General features: G+C 36.7%; 1 protein-coding gene across 1 annotated transcript in view; it reads right to left on the bottom strand.

Annotated features, from left to right (window-relative positions):
- Window positions 1–5,893: 5,893 nt before the first annotated feature.
- The window catches only part of Cd226 (CD226 molecule), a 74,081-nt gene continuing 63,273 nt past the window's right edge, over window positions 5,894–16,701 (bottom strand). The window contains exons 5-7 of the mRNA XM_021150993.2: window positions 12,486–12,582; window positions 7,918–7,975; window positions 5,894–6,873 (exon numbers count right to left, since the gene is read on the bottom strand). Coding sequence (XP_021006652.1) covers window positions 6,760–6,873; window positions 7,918–7,975; window positions 12,486–12,582 — 269 coding nt within the window. The 3' untranslated portion in view covers window positions 5,894–6,759. The remainder of the gene's footprint in view (window positions 6,874–7,917; window positions 7,976–12,485; window positions 12,583–16,701) is intronic.

Genomic DNA, 16,701 nt, shown 5'->3' with positions numbered 1-16,701 from the left:
CTCCTGTCTCACCTGATACCTGATCCTTTCCCCCTTTTCCCTCCCCCTTCCCTCTCCCATTCAAGTCCCTCCCTCCCTCTGCCTCCCATGATTACTTTGTCCCCCTTCTAAATGGGATTGAAGCATACAGTTGGTTCTTCTTGTTAAGATTCATATGAACAATAAATGGACAGAGAAAGAAATTAGAGAAACAATACCCTTCATTCACAATAGCCACAAATAATATAAAATATCTTGGACTAACTTTAGTCAGGCAGGTGAAAGACCTGTATGACAAGAACATCAAGTCTCTGAAGAAATAAGTTTATGTGTCTATTAGAAGACTGAAAGATCTCCTATGCTCTTGGATTGGTAGGTTTAGCAATGAAATGGCCATCTTACCAAAACCAATCTACAGATTCAATGCAATTTCCCCTCAAAATTCCAAAACAATTCCTTACAGACTTTGAAAGAGCAATTCTCACAATCATGAAAAAAAAAAAAAAACCCCACAGGATAGCTAAAAAAATTCTGTACAATAAAAGAACTACTAAAAAAAAAAAAAAAAAAAAAGAACTACTGAAGGTATCACCATCACTGTTCACAAGCTGTACTACATAGCAATCGTAATAAAAACTGCATGGTACTGGTATAGAAATAGACAGGTTGATCAATGGAATTAAATCAAAGATCCTGAAAGAAACCCACATACCTGTGGATACTTGATTTTGACAAAGAAGTTAAAACCATAGTCAACTAATGCTGTTGGTCTAACTGGATAACTACATGCAAAAGAATGCTAATAGATCCCTTCACAAAACTCAAGTCCAAGTGAATCAAAGACCTCATCATAAAACCTGATACACTAAATCTAATAGAAGAGAAAGTAAAGGAATAACCTTGATCTCAATGACATAGGAGACCACTTCCTGAACAGAACACCAGTGGCTCAGTCAGTTAGATCAACATGTGATAAAAGGTACCTCATGAAACCAAAAACCATCTATAAGACCAAACACATTGTCAACAGAACAATAGGCAGCCTAAAGATTGGGAAAAATCCTCACCAACCAAAATTTATATCAAAAATTTATGACGAACTCAAGAAATTAGACACCAACAAACCAAATAACCCAATTAAAAATTGAGGAACAAAGCAGAACAGGAAACTCTCCAGAGACGATTCTCAAATGTCCAAGAAGCATTGGAATGTAAATAAATAAAATAATTTAATAAAGTTTTTTAAAAAAAGAAATATTCAATGTCCCTAATCATCAAGAAAATGCAAATAAAAGCAACCCTGGGATTCCATCTTATACTTGTGAGAATGACTAAGATTAAAAACTCAAGTAACAGCACATGCTGGTGAAGATGTGGAGCAAGAGGAGTACTCCTCCATTGCTGGTGTGATTACAAACTGGTTCAACCACTCTTGGAGATTAATCTGACGGTTTCTCAGAAGACAGGCAATAGTTCTACCTCAAGACACAGCTATACCATTCCTGGGCATATACCCAAAAGATTCTCCACTATACCACAGGGACATTTGCTCCACTATGTTCATAGAAACTTTATTTATAATAGCCAGAAGCTGGAAACAACCCAGATGTCCCTCAACCAAAGAAAGGATACAGAAAATGTAGTATGTCTATACAATGGAAAACAATTCAGCTATTTTTTTAAAGGCATCATGAATTTTGCAGGAAAAAGAATGCAACTTGAGAATAACATCCTGAGTGAGGTAACCCATAACCAGAGAGACATGTATGGTATATATTCACTTATAAGTAAATGTCAGCCATAAAATGCAGGACAACCATACTACAATCCACAAACACATAGAAATTGAGTAATAAAGAGTTCCCAAGAGAGGATGTGTAAATCTCACTCAGAAGATGAAACTAAATAGTCGTTGGAGGTAGACAGAGAGGGAAAACTGAGTAGAAGAAGCGGTAAGGAGAGGAAGGGAGATAGCAATCAGGTGTGGGGAGAGGGCTGGTAGTGGGAAGGGCATCTGTGGTGACAGAATGGAAGCCTGGGATGAAGGAAGGATACAGAGAGTCTATGGGGATAACTCTAGCTGAGATTTCTACTAGGGGGCAATATGGGAACTGATATAGCCACCTCCTGTAGCCAGGCAGGACTTCCAGAAAAGAGAGTGACCATCAATCCATCCACAAAACCCCAACCCAAAATTTGCTTTGCCTATAAGATGTGCAGGGATAAAGATGATTCAGAGACTTAAGGAACAGCCAACCAATAACCAACTTGAGAATAACCCAACTTGAGACCCATCCCATGTGAGAGAGCCAACTCTTGACACTATTAATGATACTCTGCTTTTCTTGTAGACAGGAACTTAGCATAACTGTCTCCCTAGAGGCTTCATCTAGTAGCAGATGAAAGCAGATGTCAAACATCTGGCACAGCTCAGGGAGTCATCTGCAAGAGATGGGGGTAGAACTGAGCAAGTCAGAGGGGTCAAGAACACTATAAGAAGATGTAGAGTCAACTAACCTAAGACCATTGGGGCTCACAAAGCATTGGCCACCAAGGGAGCGTGCAGGAGCTGGACCTAGGTCCTCTACACCTTTGTAGAAAATTTACAGCTTGGTCTTCATGTGGGTCCCCTAACAAGTAGAAAAGGCATGGGGATTGGAGGGGGTGACTGACTCGCTCTCTGATTCCTGTCATTGGATCCCCTCCCCGCTGCCTGAACTGCCTGATTGGGCCTCAGTAGGAGAGGATGTGCCTAGTCCTGCTGGAAATAGATGTCCCAAGGTGGGATGGTACCCAAGGGGGTTCCCCCTTCTCTGAGGGGAAGAGGCAATGGTGGAGGGAGGGATTTGTAAGGGTGAGATTAGAAAGAGATGGAGGAGCTGTGATCATGATTGAAAGTGAATAAAAATAAAGAAAAATATGAGAGAGAGAAACGGGATGTAGGCAAGTCTGTAGAACATTTTCTTAATTAGTGATGTGAGAGGGTCCAGGCCATCAAGGGTAGTGTCATCCCTGGGCAGGTGGTCCTGGGTTCTATAAGAAAGCAGGCTGAGCAAGAAGAACCATCCTTCTATGGTCTCTGCATCAGCTCTTGTTTTCAGGTTCTCACCCTGTTTGATTTCCTGTCCCGACTTTCTAGAGTGATTGACTGCAGGTCCTCCCCCAACTTGCTTTAGGTCATAGTGTTTCTTCATAACAATAGAAACCCAAACTAAAATAATCATGCTTTTACTCTGGTCTGCTGTGGAAACTTTGTACCTGAACTCCAGTGTATGACTATTGATGGGACAGCAGAAGAGTGGAATGAGGTAATGAGTAAGAACTGAGTTTGTTGCCCTCATGGAATGAAATGCAGAACATAGGACTGCTGTCATTCCATAGCTGTTTAAAATACACATATTTATAAAATGTCCAAACTATTGCTTTAAGATATAAAGTACAAAGTTTCTGTGTTCTTTGCTTCTGTCTACATGTTGATTTTTCTATTTATTTTTCCTAAAATTTTTTGGTAGCAAAAGAAAGCTAGTCATCATTGAGAGCTATGTTTTATTCATTGAGAACAATAGATTACAGTACACTGAGGGATAAGAGCTGTTCTATGCCTACAAATTCAGTCTCTGAAAATGGAAAATAAAATTGGAAACATTGTTCTAAATAAAATAGAGAATTTATAATTATAAGAGACAATAAGCAACAAATCAGAATCAGATAATTATTATCCATTGCCTCAAATAAAGCATTTTCTAATAGCATCTTACAACAATGTTAGTGCTTTGAACATAGAAAATTAAACTATGTAAACTGATCTCTAACTATAATGTGGGGTTTCCTAATTTAAAAGATTGTTATATTATTTAATAGACTTCTATATGTAAACTAATAAAACTTGCATGTTTAAAATCAAAAAGAACCTCTAGCTTTTATTTTACTTTATCTTTTTAAATTTATATTTAATGTATAGTATCTTGACAATTTGTTGAATATTTAAACTTTAAATTATATTCTGAACTGGAGTATAGCTCAGGAGCATAGCACTTGCCTGATATTTAAAATCCCTGAGTTCAATTTTCAGTATAGAAAAATGGGGGAAAAAGGAGAAAAATAGAGATTCATATTCTATTTTCTTAACATTAACATAAATGCATTTTAATGAAATTCAACATCAATCTGATAATAAAATAGTATATGCATAGTTATTGTAAGCATGTAAGAAACTCTTCTATTCCTAATCAGACCTAACTTTGATTTTTTACCTTAATGAAAATATTAAGATAATAACAATTAATCCAAGCATATTTTACTTAATGTTGCACTATATACTGGTATCCATTATCTGTGTAAAGCACCTCCAGAAAGCATCTGGCCTCCAAAGCAGCACCAAATATTAAAAAAATAATTAAAATAAAATAAAACATGGAAAACAAAATCATACTTCATTTCTGACATTTGTCCTTTAATTTTGGTTCAGTTTTGATCACTCTGTTGCCAGTTGGAGGGGTCACATTCCAGAAATCTTGTGAATTGTGTAGGACACACAGATTACAATTAAAGTGCTTTCTTGAGTAAAAATATCTAGAGAGACAGTTAACATCGTCTCTGCAGCATAACAGAGACATGGGGAGGTCAGAAGTTGTAGTAAGTATCCCTGATGAATACTAAATTCTGTGAGAAATTACATACAGAAAGGAAGGGTAGGCAGAGAAAATATTTTTGAAGGAGTGATTTTTTTTTCAAAACATTATATGAATTGCCAAAGAAACAGAGACTTGATGGACTTCGGTGACTCTTCATATAAATCACTGACCACCAGGTAGCTATATCTCCCTATCATGCAATTATAAAAGCGTTCCCTTTCACCAACTTAGCCACTGCAAACTTGGCATCCTAGAAAGTATTATTACTACTAAACATACTAGAAAGTATTATTTTGACTGTCTTTAACATTTATTGAAAAGTAGTTTATTTCATGAACAATACTAAGTTGTTTAACCATGCCAACTGTCATAGGTAGCCACGTGATCTCTGATGTTTCCAAATGTTGGCTATTTTCTGATTAATTGTCGTTCAACTTCAGTTCACTGGCATATTTAGAGAAACAGTTCACAAATTGAGACATAAAAATCTTCAAGTAATCAGTCAAAATCTGAGTTAATTAACCATTCTTATTTAAGCACAACTAAGAAAAAAGTCATTTTATTTATTACATTCTGAATATCTATAATTGGCAAAATAATTGGCCTATTCATTATGCATGGATCTAAGGTTAAAAATATGAAATATCCACCAGCTACCTTAAAACTATGGATTACATTTTAGAATATATGTAACAGCACTAGCATTCAAAGATTATGATAATTTAAAATTTTTTAGAGATTAGAAATGGGTCTTTTAGATACTAAATCTATTCTATATTATAATGATCCCCATAGTTTTGAGATAACTATAGTTTTATTTAGTTTTATAAATACTCGTTTTTTTTTTTCTCTATCTAAAATGGAGACAACATCAGGTGCATTCTATCAATTCCAGCAGAGTCAGGAGAGATGACCCTGATCAAACTCTGAAGCATAGATTTTTCTCTTATATATCACTATTCCTCTTCACCCCCTCCCAAACACTCTGCTCTCAGATTCCTACATTAATGTGTTCTACTACTTAAAACCATCAATCTCTTTTCATGTGCTAATTTTTTTTAAGATTTTATTTATTTATTATATGTAAGTACACTGTAGCTGTCTTCAGACACTCCAGAAGAGGGCGCCAGATCTCGTTACGGATGGTTGTTAGCCACCATGTGGTTGCTGGGATTTGAACTCTGGACCTTTGGAAGAGCAGTTGGGTGCTCTTACCCACTGAGCCATATCACCAGCCCCTTCATGTGCTAATTTTGCAAAAAAAAATTAACTCACAAGTTTATATATTAAAATAATTCTCAAAATAGAAAAAAAAACATAAATAAAAAATTATTTATTACTGGACCATCTCACTGTATAGAAGGCCAGTCCTGAATGGGATGCAAGAATTCTCTATAGAATTAGAGATGAATTTATTTGAAACTAGGAAGAGAAGAAATAATTACACAACTACCTCATTCCTAGCCATTCCTTTACTCTTTTGAATTATGCTGATGCTACAGCATATTCACTTGTTATCTGGTTAACGAGTAATGTCTTTGCAGTCAAAAGTTTTTAGTAATAACTCAACTTCTAGGTTCCTTTCATCCTCCTTTTTAGAAATACTCAGAATTTCCAAGTAATACTTTAGTCCTGATCTTGAACCTATAGCTAACTTAAGTCATCTAATCCTTTATGATAATGCTACCTTCTTGCTAATAAGTGAATAATGAACTTTTTTATTGTGTTTAACCAGTAATCTTTCTATCAAGTGTCCTTGGCAGCCATCATGGGAGCATCTGAGAGAAACAGCATGAGAGTTGGACCAGTAGTATGTAAGTAGAACTAACACTGTAGGAAGACTCCAGAAACAAGCTTATGCTCACAATTAATTTCAAGTAGAGCAAGAAAGCCATGTGGTCCTTAATCCTCTCTAGACTGTTCTGTTACATAATGGTAGAAGGTTCCTTGAACACATGAACATTAGATTTGGGTTTTGTAATGAATCTCTATTAAGTATGTTTCCAGGTAATAAAGTACTTCTATATATGAGATGAAATAAATTCAATCAATTTTTTATCAATGTAGATCCTAGTGGTGAGGAAAGCATGGGTAAAATTCCATGCCATAGAAGTCATCACTAATGTGTTCAGGCCAAAAGAGCAGCTTAGAGTCTTGGTTTGGGTCTTCGAGAGAAAGTTGGATAGTTTACATAAATGTCCTCTTTTTCATCATCTGTAGACTGGATGGGAGAAGTAGGACTTCTGCAGTTGGTGGCTACCTACAAAATAAATAGCAAAACACTGAATGACTCACTGAATTTCAGCATCCAATGAAAGTATTCTATAGAACCCTCTAAATACACTAGTATAGGTCAAATTTCCATTACAGATAATTTGGTAAAACATTAACCTTATTATACAAAACTTATTTCTAAAACACATTTTAGAAATTACAATCTTAATTTACATGAACGGAATAGGTGGTAAGTAAATTTAAGGCAGATTATCAGGTTCAGTCTTATGCTGATTACTTCTTCAAAAATAAGATGTCCTCTACCTGTGCAATGTCTAATATATTTCCCCAATGGCTGTGGAGAATTTCTGGTAGCTACCAGAAACTGGAAGGAAAGTGTAAGACCAGATTTACCCAAGAAATAGATATCCTTCTCATGTTTCCGTTTGTTTGTTTGTTTGTTTGTTTGTTTGTTTAAACTCTCGGTCATGGAAAAAATTGATGTCTGGTGTTATAAATTACCAAGTTTGTAGAATGTGTTATAGAAGCACACATGATGCAGATTTTGGTAATGTGCAATGCTCACTACAATTATAACAGTGTAATTGTTACTATTTTCCTCACAATCATCCCACCTCAGCTTTCCAAGAACTAGCAAAATAGTCATGTATTTTTATACTGATATATTTTCAAAATCTTGGCCTCAAAAAAATTTTAACAATAAAAAGATAACTATTTCACCAGCTACTTGGTACTTGAATCACAAGCAATAGCATGACAAGGAAAACATACACAACTGAATATAAAAGAGCTCTTATGGGAGAGGTTTTTTGTTTTTTTGGGGGGGGGTTGGTGTTTGTTTTTGTTAAGATTTACTTATTTTATATATGTGAGTACACTGTTGCTGTCTTCAGACACACCAGTAGAGAGCATCGGATCCCATTACAGATGGTTATAAGCCACCTTACGGTTGCTGGTAATTGAACTGAGGACCTCTGGTAGAGCAGTCAGTGCTCTTAACCACTGAGCAATCTCTCCAGCCCCCTGACAGGCTATTTTAAACAAATAGGAACAATGATAATCAACTTACCTTACTCTGTTTATCCCTGGGCTCTTTAAGTGGAATTCTCACCTGTCTCCGTCTCTTCCTGGAATACAAATTTAGGACAGAATATTAAGACTTTACACTCAAGCACTGGTTATCTGTACTGTTTCAATTCCTTGTTGTGAATAAGTGGTTGTGGCTAGATATAGTTGTTTTATGTTTTATGTGTACATCTTCCACAGTGATGTTTGACTGCCAACTTGACTAGATTTAAAGTCATCATGGAAACTTATTTCTGGGTGTGATTTTTGTTTCCAGAAATTTTTACCTGAAGAAAGAAGATTCGTGCTATATATGGCATCACCATCCTATGGGCCAGGGTCAAAGGCTCAATAACAAGAAGAAAATACATCAGGAATCTTTTCCCTCTGGTTCCTGACTGGATACATGACCAGATGACTCATACTCTTGCTCCCATGATTTCTTTGTCATGGCAGACAGTACTTCCCAACTGTGGCCTAAAATAAGTCTATTCTCCCTTAAGGCTGCCTTCCAGGTGTTTTTTCACAGTGATGAAAAGAACATACTTAGCTACTCTCATGTGCTCATAGAAGGAAAAGACAGCTACACAGCTCTACAGGCAGAATGCAATAGCAATTAATTACAGTGGTTTTACAAGATACTATATAGTGAACTAATGTCAAAACGATCTATAGCTTTTGGACTGCTGGACTTCTTTAAAAGACTAGCACTCTATTGTATTGGATGACAATAATAATTGACTTAAGTTTCATTTAAAAATCTCTAGGTCTTACTATAAATTACCTGGTTTATTATTTTATTTAAAGTACATCAAAGCTCTAATAGATTAGAAAATTGCTCAGAGGTGAATAGGATCTTGCAAGGCATCTCATGGGTTAGTAATGGTGTTGGAATTAAAGCCACAGCCCGCCCATCTGAATCTAAGGCTTCTCCATTCTGAGTCAGCTGTATAAGCAGACCATCCAGAGCCATACTGTATAACACACCCATCTAAGTAAACCAACGTTCTGGGTAAAATTTCAAAAGAATAAATATAAAAGAAACAAAAATGATACTATAATTGAATTGTAGAAAATAACTACAGCCAAGAATATTGAAAGAGCTGTTATGGGGATATCAGGTCTGTCTCACTGTCATCTCCCTACAAACAAGATTCTAGCTGCACTACAGCAGAAATAGATTGAGTATAAGAAGTGAGTTCTGTTGTGTTTGTGTGTCCTTGTTGTTTTGTTTAAATCTACAATTACAACTCCACTTTAGCAGTCATGAAAGTAAGATATTCTTTCTACAGAGGAAAGAATATCCATAATGGCTATTGACTATAATGTGTATTTCCAATCGCTTGGAAGTAGCCCGGCTACCTCAGCACAATCTTAACTCCTTATACACATCTATTTGATTTTTTTTTATTTAAGAAATTAGCACTCTACGTATTTACTTATTCTATGTGGAAATATATGACACACAAGTACATACATGATTTTTCTTAAGTTTATATAAGTAAGTAATTCTTACTTATTCTTTAAGAAAATTTGTGGTAAGGTTACTATTGCTTCTTTCAAACATGAAGAAACAAAGATATGAATCTATACCTTTGACCAGTTGTTAAATTGTCATTCTTAAGATAAGTGTGTGTGTGTATGTGCATGTCTGCATGTATCTGTGTATGTCTCTCCGTGTGTGTGTGTGTGTGTGTGTGTGTGTGTGTACTTAAATAACACTAAAGCAAACAATGTAGTGTGAATAAAATAGAATTTGATTCAGATCGCAAAGCTTTCTTTATGCAACTTGTACTGTGATATTTGCTAGACAAGTGATCAGTATTTCATGATTAGTCCTCTTATCTTTACACTACAGTTAGATCATATACCAAAGCTTGTTGTGTGTTGAACAGTTGTCCTGGTTTGCCTAATTGTAAAGTATTTCTCAATAGTGGACATTTTCAGTGCTGAAAAGAGAAGAGTTTCCAGCATATAAAGACACATATTTGTTAAAAACATCATATGCACATTTGTACCAAATGTTCAAATAAGCAATGTTTTTCAACCTAAATTTTAAATTTTATCTAAAAGACGTCCAAAACAAGAATAAATGTTGTCTCCTTTCATACTGACCAGCACTCTGTACTTCTCCTGTCCTGTAACTCACTATTATCATCCTTCTCATCTCTACATGGAACAGCACAAACCTGACACAGAGGAATTGCTTCCAAGGACATCAGAATAACAGGTGACTAGGTGCCAAGAGTAAAGTCTAAATTTACTTTGGCTTCTGTTCAACTCAGCACATCTGAAGCTGCAGCATTATTCTAAATGGTAAGACGTAGGGCTGTGGGTCACTGTTATAAACCTTGGGTCAGCTTTCAAAGCATTTCCATTTGAAGTAACAACCCAAACAGCCCCAGTGACAAGGTAGAAAGAGAGAGTGCACTTTCTTTTGTGCTTTTCACCTACTATTATGCAGCCAAGCTCCCTAATCTTTTTATAACATTTAACCAAGGGTTGTCATGTACTCTCTGGTTCAATTTAGTTGTTCGTGTAAAAGTAATGCATTTTTCTGACACAAAACTTATCACGTCCAACATCTGTGATCCTCCAGAGGTCTCTTCTGACACTCACTATTACATCTCTGCTGCCTGTCCCTGTGATATCACTGCCGTGATAAAGAATTTTTTGTAATACTAACACTTGGGGGTCTTTTCCTAACTTGGTATTTTCTGCTCAGGAAAAAAATTAAGACCACCATTATGGGAGAAAAGGTAAGACTTCCCTGTGTTCTAATGTACCCGGGCAGACACCTATTGAATATGCACTGTTTAGATATATTAGTGCAATCAAACACTAAAAATGAAAAGTACAAACCCTGCCATTGTGATTATCATAGATTTACAGAAAGGGATAACAATCGCAAGGAAAATTAAAATATAAAGCAGGATACAAGGGATGACAGATGAAGAGGACAAGATTATTCCATTATTATGCTGAATGAAGTACAAGGACTGAGGTCAAATTAGAGAAACTGTATTTTGGTAGCAAAATTCTTCACTTTTGATAAATGAGTTGGATGTGTTAAAAAATATAATAGTTTTAGTTTTAATGAATGTAATCAGGATTAGGGGTAGTAGTAACATAGAAAATATAAATGAAGATTATACTGAGGTCAGGAAACAAGGCATTGATGAGTTGTAAGATTACATATACTGGTGTCTTTGGAAGATAATATAAGCATCAATCAGGAGAATGGCATCACCAATCCTCCTTCAAAAGAAGAAATAGGTAAAAATCGGTAGGTTAGAGGGAGAAAGTGGGTCTGAGAGCAATGTAGGGAAGTGAAAAATGTTTAACATCAGGTGACAATAAAAGAATCAGGGAGGGTTCATGGATAATATATAGAGACAGGTCATATAAACCTGCTTGAGAACCATAATAATAAGCCATGGTTTTGTGTGTGTGTGTGTGTGTGTGTGTGACGTTAATATTCTCAGCAAGGGAAGAATAAAATTTTATTTATTCATTTGTCAAAAAAAATCATATGCCTGTGTCTTTCCAGAAATGCAAAACTCTAATGTTCAAAAGTGGTCCCTTTCTCCCTTGAGCAGGTAACTCTCCATCTGGAACATAGTATAAGATGTTATCGAATAAAATTAAAGTCCAGGGACTAAACCACCAACCAGAGTATACATGGATGGGTCCATGGCTCAACGACATATGTAGCAGAGGATGGCCTTGTCTGGCATCAATGGAAGGGGAGGCCCTTGGTCCTGTGGAGGCTTGTTGCCCAGTGTAAGAGGATGCTAGAGGGATGAGGTGAGAGTAGTTGGGTGAGTTGGAGAGCATCCTCTTAGAGGCAAAGGGGAAGAGTTGGAGGAGGGGGGTTTGAGGAGGTGAGACCGGGAAGGGGTAAATATTTGAAATGTAAATAAATAAAATAACTGAGTATGAGATATACTAGACAGATCAGTAGTGCTCATGGGAGTGCTAGAAGGGAAAGAAAGGGCCTGAAACCTCTCTCTCAGGCCACCCCTTCAGGTCCTATCTAAGTTACTTTATTTAATATCAATGGGTGGCTTGTTTCAGAAAATATCAAACCATCTTAGACTGTTGTTATTCTGGTAATATGTAAGCTTCCTTGACTCTTGTTCATTGCATTGCAATGTTTTTAAAAAGAAGATGACTGAATAAAACATTAATCTCTTCTTCCTCTTTTTCCCTCTCTATGTTGCCCTTTCCAGCCCCTCCCACACCCCACACACTAACAAAAGCTTCTCAACTTACAGCTATTCCCATGGAGGAGGCAGAAGGGAAGATGGATGTAGAACAGAGAAATTTGCATGAATGTAAGGGCACACTGCCAACTCTTAAGTGAGTGACTCCAGCTTTGGTCTATAAAAGTACTCCAGTTGTCCCCCCCCCTTTTTTCCCTTTTTGAAAAGCAGTAATTACCTATGTACATAACTGTGCACTCACACATGAATCTCAAGTTGCTTCATAAGTTGTTGGTTTGTTATAGAAAATTATAAATATCAGAATCATTCAAGATAAATAAGACTCAGCAGAACTTGCCTTACTTACCTGTTATATAAAATGAAAATGATGATAATTATGATGACAAGTAACAGTGAAACTAACCCTCCAACAATGGGAAGGATAAAATGTTTATTGGCTCCACCTAGAAGAAAAAAGTTGTAGTATGAATTATGAATTTAATAAATTCCCACCAAAGAAAGAAGGGGAAATGAAGAAAGGATCCATTAATCATGGCAGGATAGGAATCAAACTCAAAGAATCTAAGAACAATTGGATAGGTTAAGTGGGGACAGTTTTCCTTGAAAGCCTCCTTAATTCTTATGACCACTAAGATTTTTATTGCTTCCTTGATTAATTTGGGTTCACCATCAAGAACAAGAATATGGGGCTGAAAAGATGATTCATTGGTTACTCTTCTTACACAGGTCCCCAGAATCTATACACTGGCTCAAAATTGCCTGTAACGCAACTGCTGAGAACCTGACACCTCTGGCTTCCAAAAGCACTTCCACTCACACCCACATACACAATACAGATAAAAGTAATAAAAATAAATCTTTAAGCCGGGCGTGGTGGCGCACGCCTTTAATCCCAGCACTCGGGAGGCAGAGGCAGGCGGATTTCTGAGTTCGAGGCCAGCCTGGTCTANTGAGTTCCAGGACAGCCAGGGCTACACAGAGAAACCCTGTCTCAAAAAAACAAAACAAAACAAAAAAAAATAAAAATAAATAAAATCTTTAAAAACAATAATGTTAATAGCACCTGCCATACCAATACAAGGACCTGACTTCTATCCACATGAAAAAAGTCTACTGTGGTGTAACACTCTATATTCCACTTCAGAAGTAAGGAGGACCCTGGGCTGAATTGGCACGCCCTAAGCCAGGGAGAGGCCCAATCTCCAAAAGCAAGATGAACATCTCCTCCGACGAACAGCACTTAAGGCACCTCCGCAGGTGGAATTTCTCAACTTTTATTGAATTTCAGTGGTTGCATTTAAAGAAGAAAATGTGAGGAATTCCATTTTAAGATAGACCCAGAATTGTTGAGTTAAGATTACATTTTTGTTTCATTCAAATATGTGACTTTGAACTTTTTATCCAAGATCTGAATTATAAATCCTAGTTTCAAATGTTACAGTCTGAACTATGTTTACATGATCAACCTCTTCCAATAAATCTGACCATTAGAGTCGGGTCCATGTCTTCAGTGTCGAAATGCCAACAATCTCACTGTGTGCTGGGTAATTGGTAAAAAGAGGGAACAGACAAACTCATATTTTATATCTGATTTAGTGGAACTTACTTTACTTCGAAGAGCCCTAAATGTTTTAAAGTCAGCATGAAACAAGCATTTTCCTTCCAGAAATGAGTGTAGATAAGTGAAGCTTCTGTCATGCATGGACCAGTACAGCCAGAGCTACTTCTGCTCTCCCTCCCTGCCCTGACTTCTTTACGAAGCTGCTATGGGAATGGTCAGAGTACTGCAAGCATTCACCTCCCTGAAACCTGTGAGGATGGGATAGAAAAACAGAAAGCACACAGGATGCTTTGAGGAGTTAATCAATAGTTCATAACATTCACTTTTCCCCTTAAGTTCTGCTAATAGATCTGTGGTTGAATAATGCCAGCCCTCAAGCCCTTCTCCTAAAGAAAGAATTATTGTCTGTTCTCAGTGGTCCCTTTTCTGATGGCTTTTTTTTTTCATGTATCCCAATGCTGTATTGATTCATAGGAGGACAAATCTGTCTTGAACTATGAAGCCATTATTTTTTACTCCTATCACAAAGAATAAGTGCAGTTAAAACAATTTAAATCAAGTCAGTGGAATTTATAAATGAATAATTTTTCTCTAGGCCTGCAATCCTCCAGGGTAAGTTTCTGTCAATGCCAAGTATTTATGACTGAGTTATAAACTTTTGAAGAAGACTCATGAAAGAAATGCCACTAGATCTTTCCTGCCGAGGGAGGCAAGAAGCAGATCCATCAGCACTGCCCACTGTTTGTCCTCATTAGAGATAGGGGTTGGGGGTTGTTATGGTTTGTATGTGCTCAGCCCAGGGAGTGGCTCATCCTAGCTGCCTATAAGGCAGTATTCTGCTACCAGCAATCAGATCAAGATGTAGAACTCTTAGCTTCTCCTGTACCATCCCTGCGTAGATGCTGCCATGTTCCCCCCTTGATGATAAAGGACTGAACCTCTGAACCTAAACCAGTCCCAATTAAATGTTGTCCTTATAAAAAGTTGCCTTGGTCATGGTGTCTGTTCACAGCAATAAAACCCTAACTAAGACAGGGGTGAAGGCACCAAATAATGTAGAACCTAGGTAATGAGCCAAGTACAATGGGTCATGCTTTTGATTCCAGAACTCAGAAGTTAGATACAGTATTATCAAGAGTTTAAGTATAGCTTGTGCTACATAGCAAACTCCTGGGCTACATGAGACCATTTTACAAACCAACAACTAACAAACCTAAATTGCTAGATCAGAACATGTGAGGAAGTGGGTGTCCAGTAAATGTATCTTTTCATGGATCATTAAAAAAATAAGCACAAATGTTAGACCTTACTCTGTGAACAGATGGAATATACATGCAGTGAGCTTGAATGAAGTAGGGCGGACTCACAGATTCAGCAATATCAAGATAACCAACTTTCAACTATTGGCATGTGACAAAAAAAATCTAATCTAAAGTTAAACCAGCAAATTAAAAGCATAGACATTGAGGACAGTTACGGAACTTGGCCCTGGCTTCTGCTTGGTTTCATTTGACTTGATAAAGGACAGTTAATCTTTTACTTTTGTAAGTAGCAAAATGATAATAGAATCAATACCAAGTATACCTTTGGTATTCAAATAAATCATATATAGAGGTACTTTATAACACTATATAATGTTATTAAACTGTACAAATTATACATACATTTAGATTTTAACCCTATCCAAATTAAGATTAACTAAATAAGCCATTTCTATTCATGCTGTAATGTAACATTGAAGTAGTCCTATATCACAGGTACTGCTTGCTTCTGTAACTAGAGTCACCCTTCTAGATAAAGGTAAAGGCTGTATTGATCTTTATGCATAAGAGCATTCCAGACCACTGGAACATGGTAAACCAAAATTGATAAAACTTGCATCAAGTGGATACTGGTATTTTAATATCACTCCAGGTTTCCAGAGGCTACCTGTCTACATAAATTAGTTTTATAATCTTTACCTTATAAACAATTTCTTGTTTCACATGAAGAAAATCCTAGGGAAAAAATAGCATTCTGAGACTTAACGAGCAATGGCACTAACCTATAATCTAGTGACTGTTGTGTCCCAAGGGTGCTTTAAATTGGTATCTTTGGTGGTCTGAATGAGAATAGCCCCTAAAGGCTTGTGTGTTTGAATACTTGCTCTCCAACCAGTGGAATAGTTTGGGAAGGATTAAATGGTATGGCTTTGTTGGAGGAAGTATGTCACTAGGGGTGAGATTTGAAATTACAAAAGCCCATACCATTCCCAGTTAGCTCTCTGTCTCTCTCTGTGTGTCTCTCTGTGTGTGTGTGTGTCTTTGTCTATCTCTATCACTGTCTTTCTCTCTCTCTCTGTCTTTCTCTCTCTCTACCTCATGATTGTTGCATCAGCATATAAGCTTGCAGCTGTTGCTCAGTGCCATGCTAATTCTTTAAACCTAACGGTTTCACATTTAAAGAACCTAGAAGGAAACTATCAAATTTGTTGATTTGATAAATGAATACTAGAACACTAGAAATAAAAGTAAACAGAGGTTACAGTTGGTTAGTCTTGTTCTTCAAACAGAGGTAAATGTTAATAATTTAGGATGATGATTTGTTTTAACTATATCTACTCTAAGTCAGGCACCCAGGCACAAAATTCGGGAATCTGTGACTTTTCACTAATATAAGTGAATATTCTATTTGGACTCAGTGGGTTATATTTTTTAAAAAAATAGATGATTTGAAGTTGAGAGTGAAAATGAAAGAAGACAACAGGTGAAGGTGGGAAGGGGGAGTGAATATGTCAAAATACACTGTGAATGCAGAACATTTTTAAGGACTATTTTTTTTAATTTATTTTTTTATTAGGTATTTTCCTCGTTTACATTTTCAATGATATCCCAACAGTCCCCCATACCCATCCCCTGAATTCCCTACCCACCCACTCCCCCTTTTTGTCCCTGGGGTTCCCCTGTACTGGGGAATATAAAGTTTGCAAGTCCAATGGGCCTCTCTTTGCAGTGATGGCCGA

Source organism: Mus caroli, chromosome 18 (genome assembly GCF_900094665.2).
Source record: "Mus caroli chromosome 18, CAROLI_EIJ_v1.1, whole genome shotgun sequence".
Taxonomy (NCBI): domain Eukaryota; kingdom Metazoa; phylum Chordata; class Mammalia; order Rodentia; family Muridae; genus Mus; species Mus caroli.
This window is presented reverse-complemented; position numbering and strand designations above follow the sequence as displayed.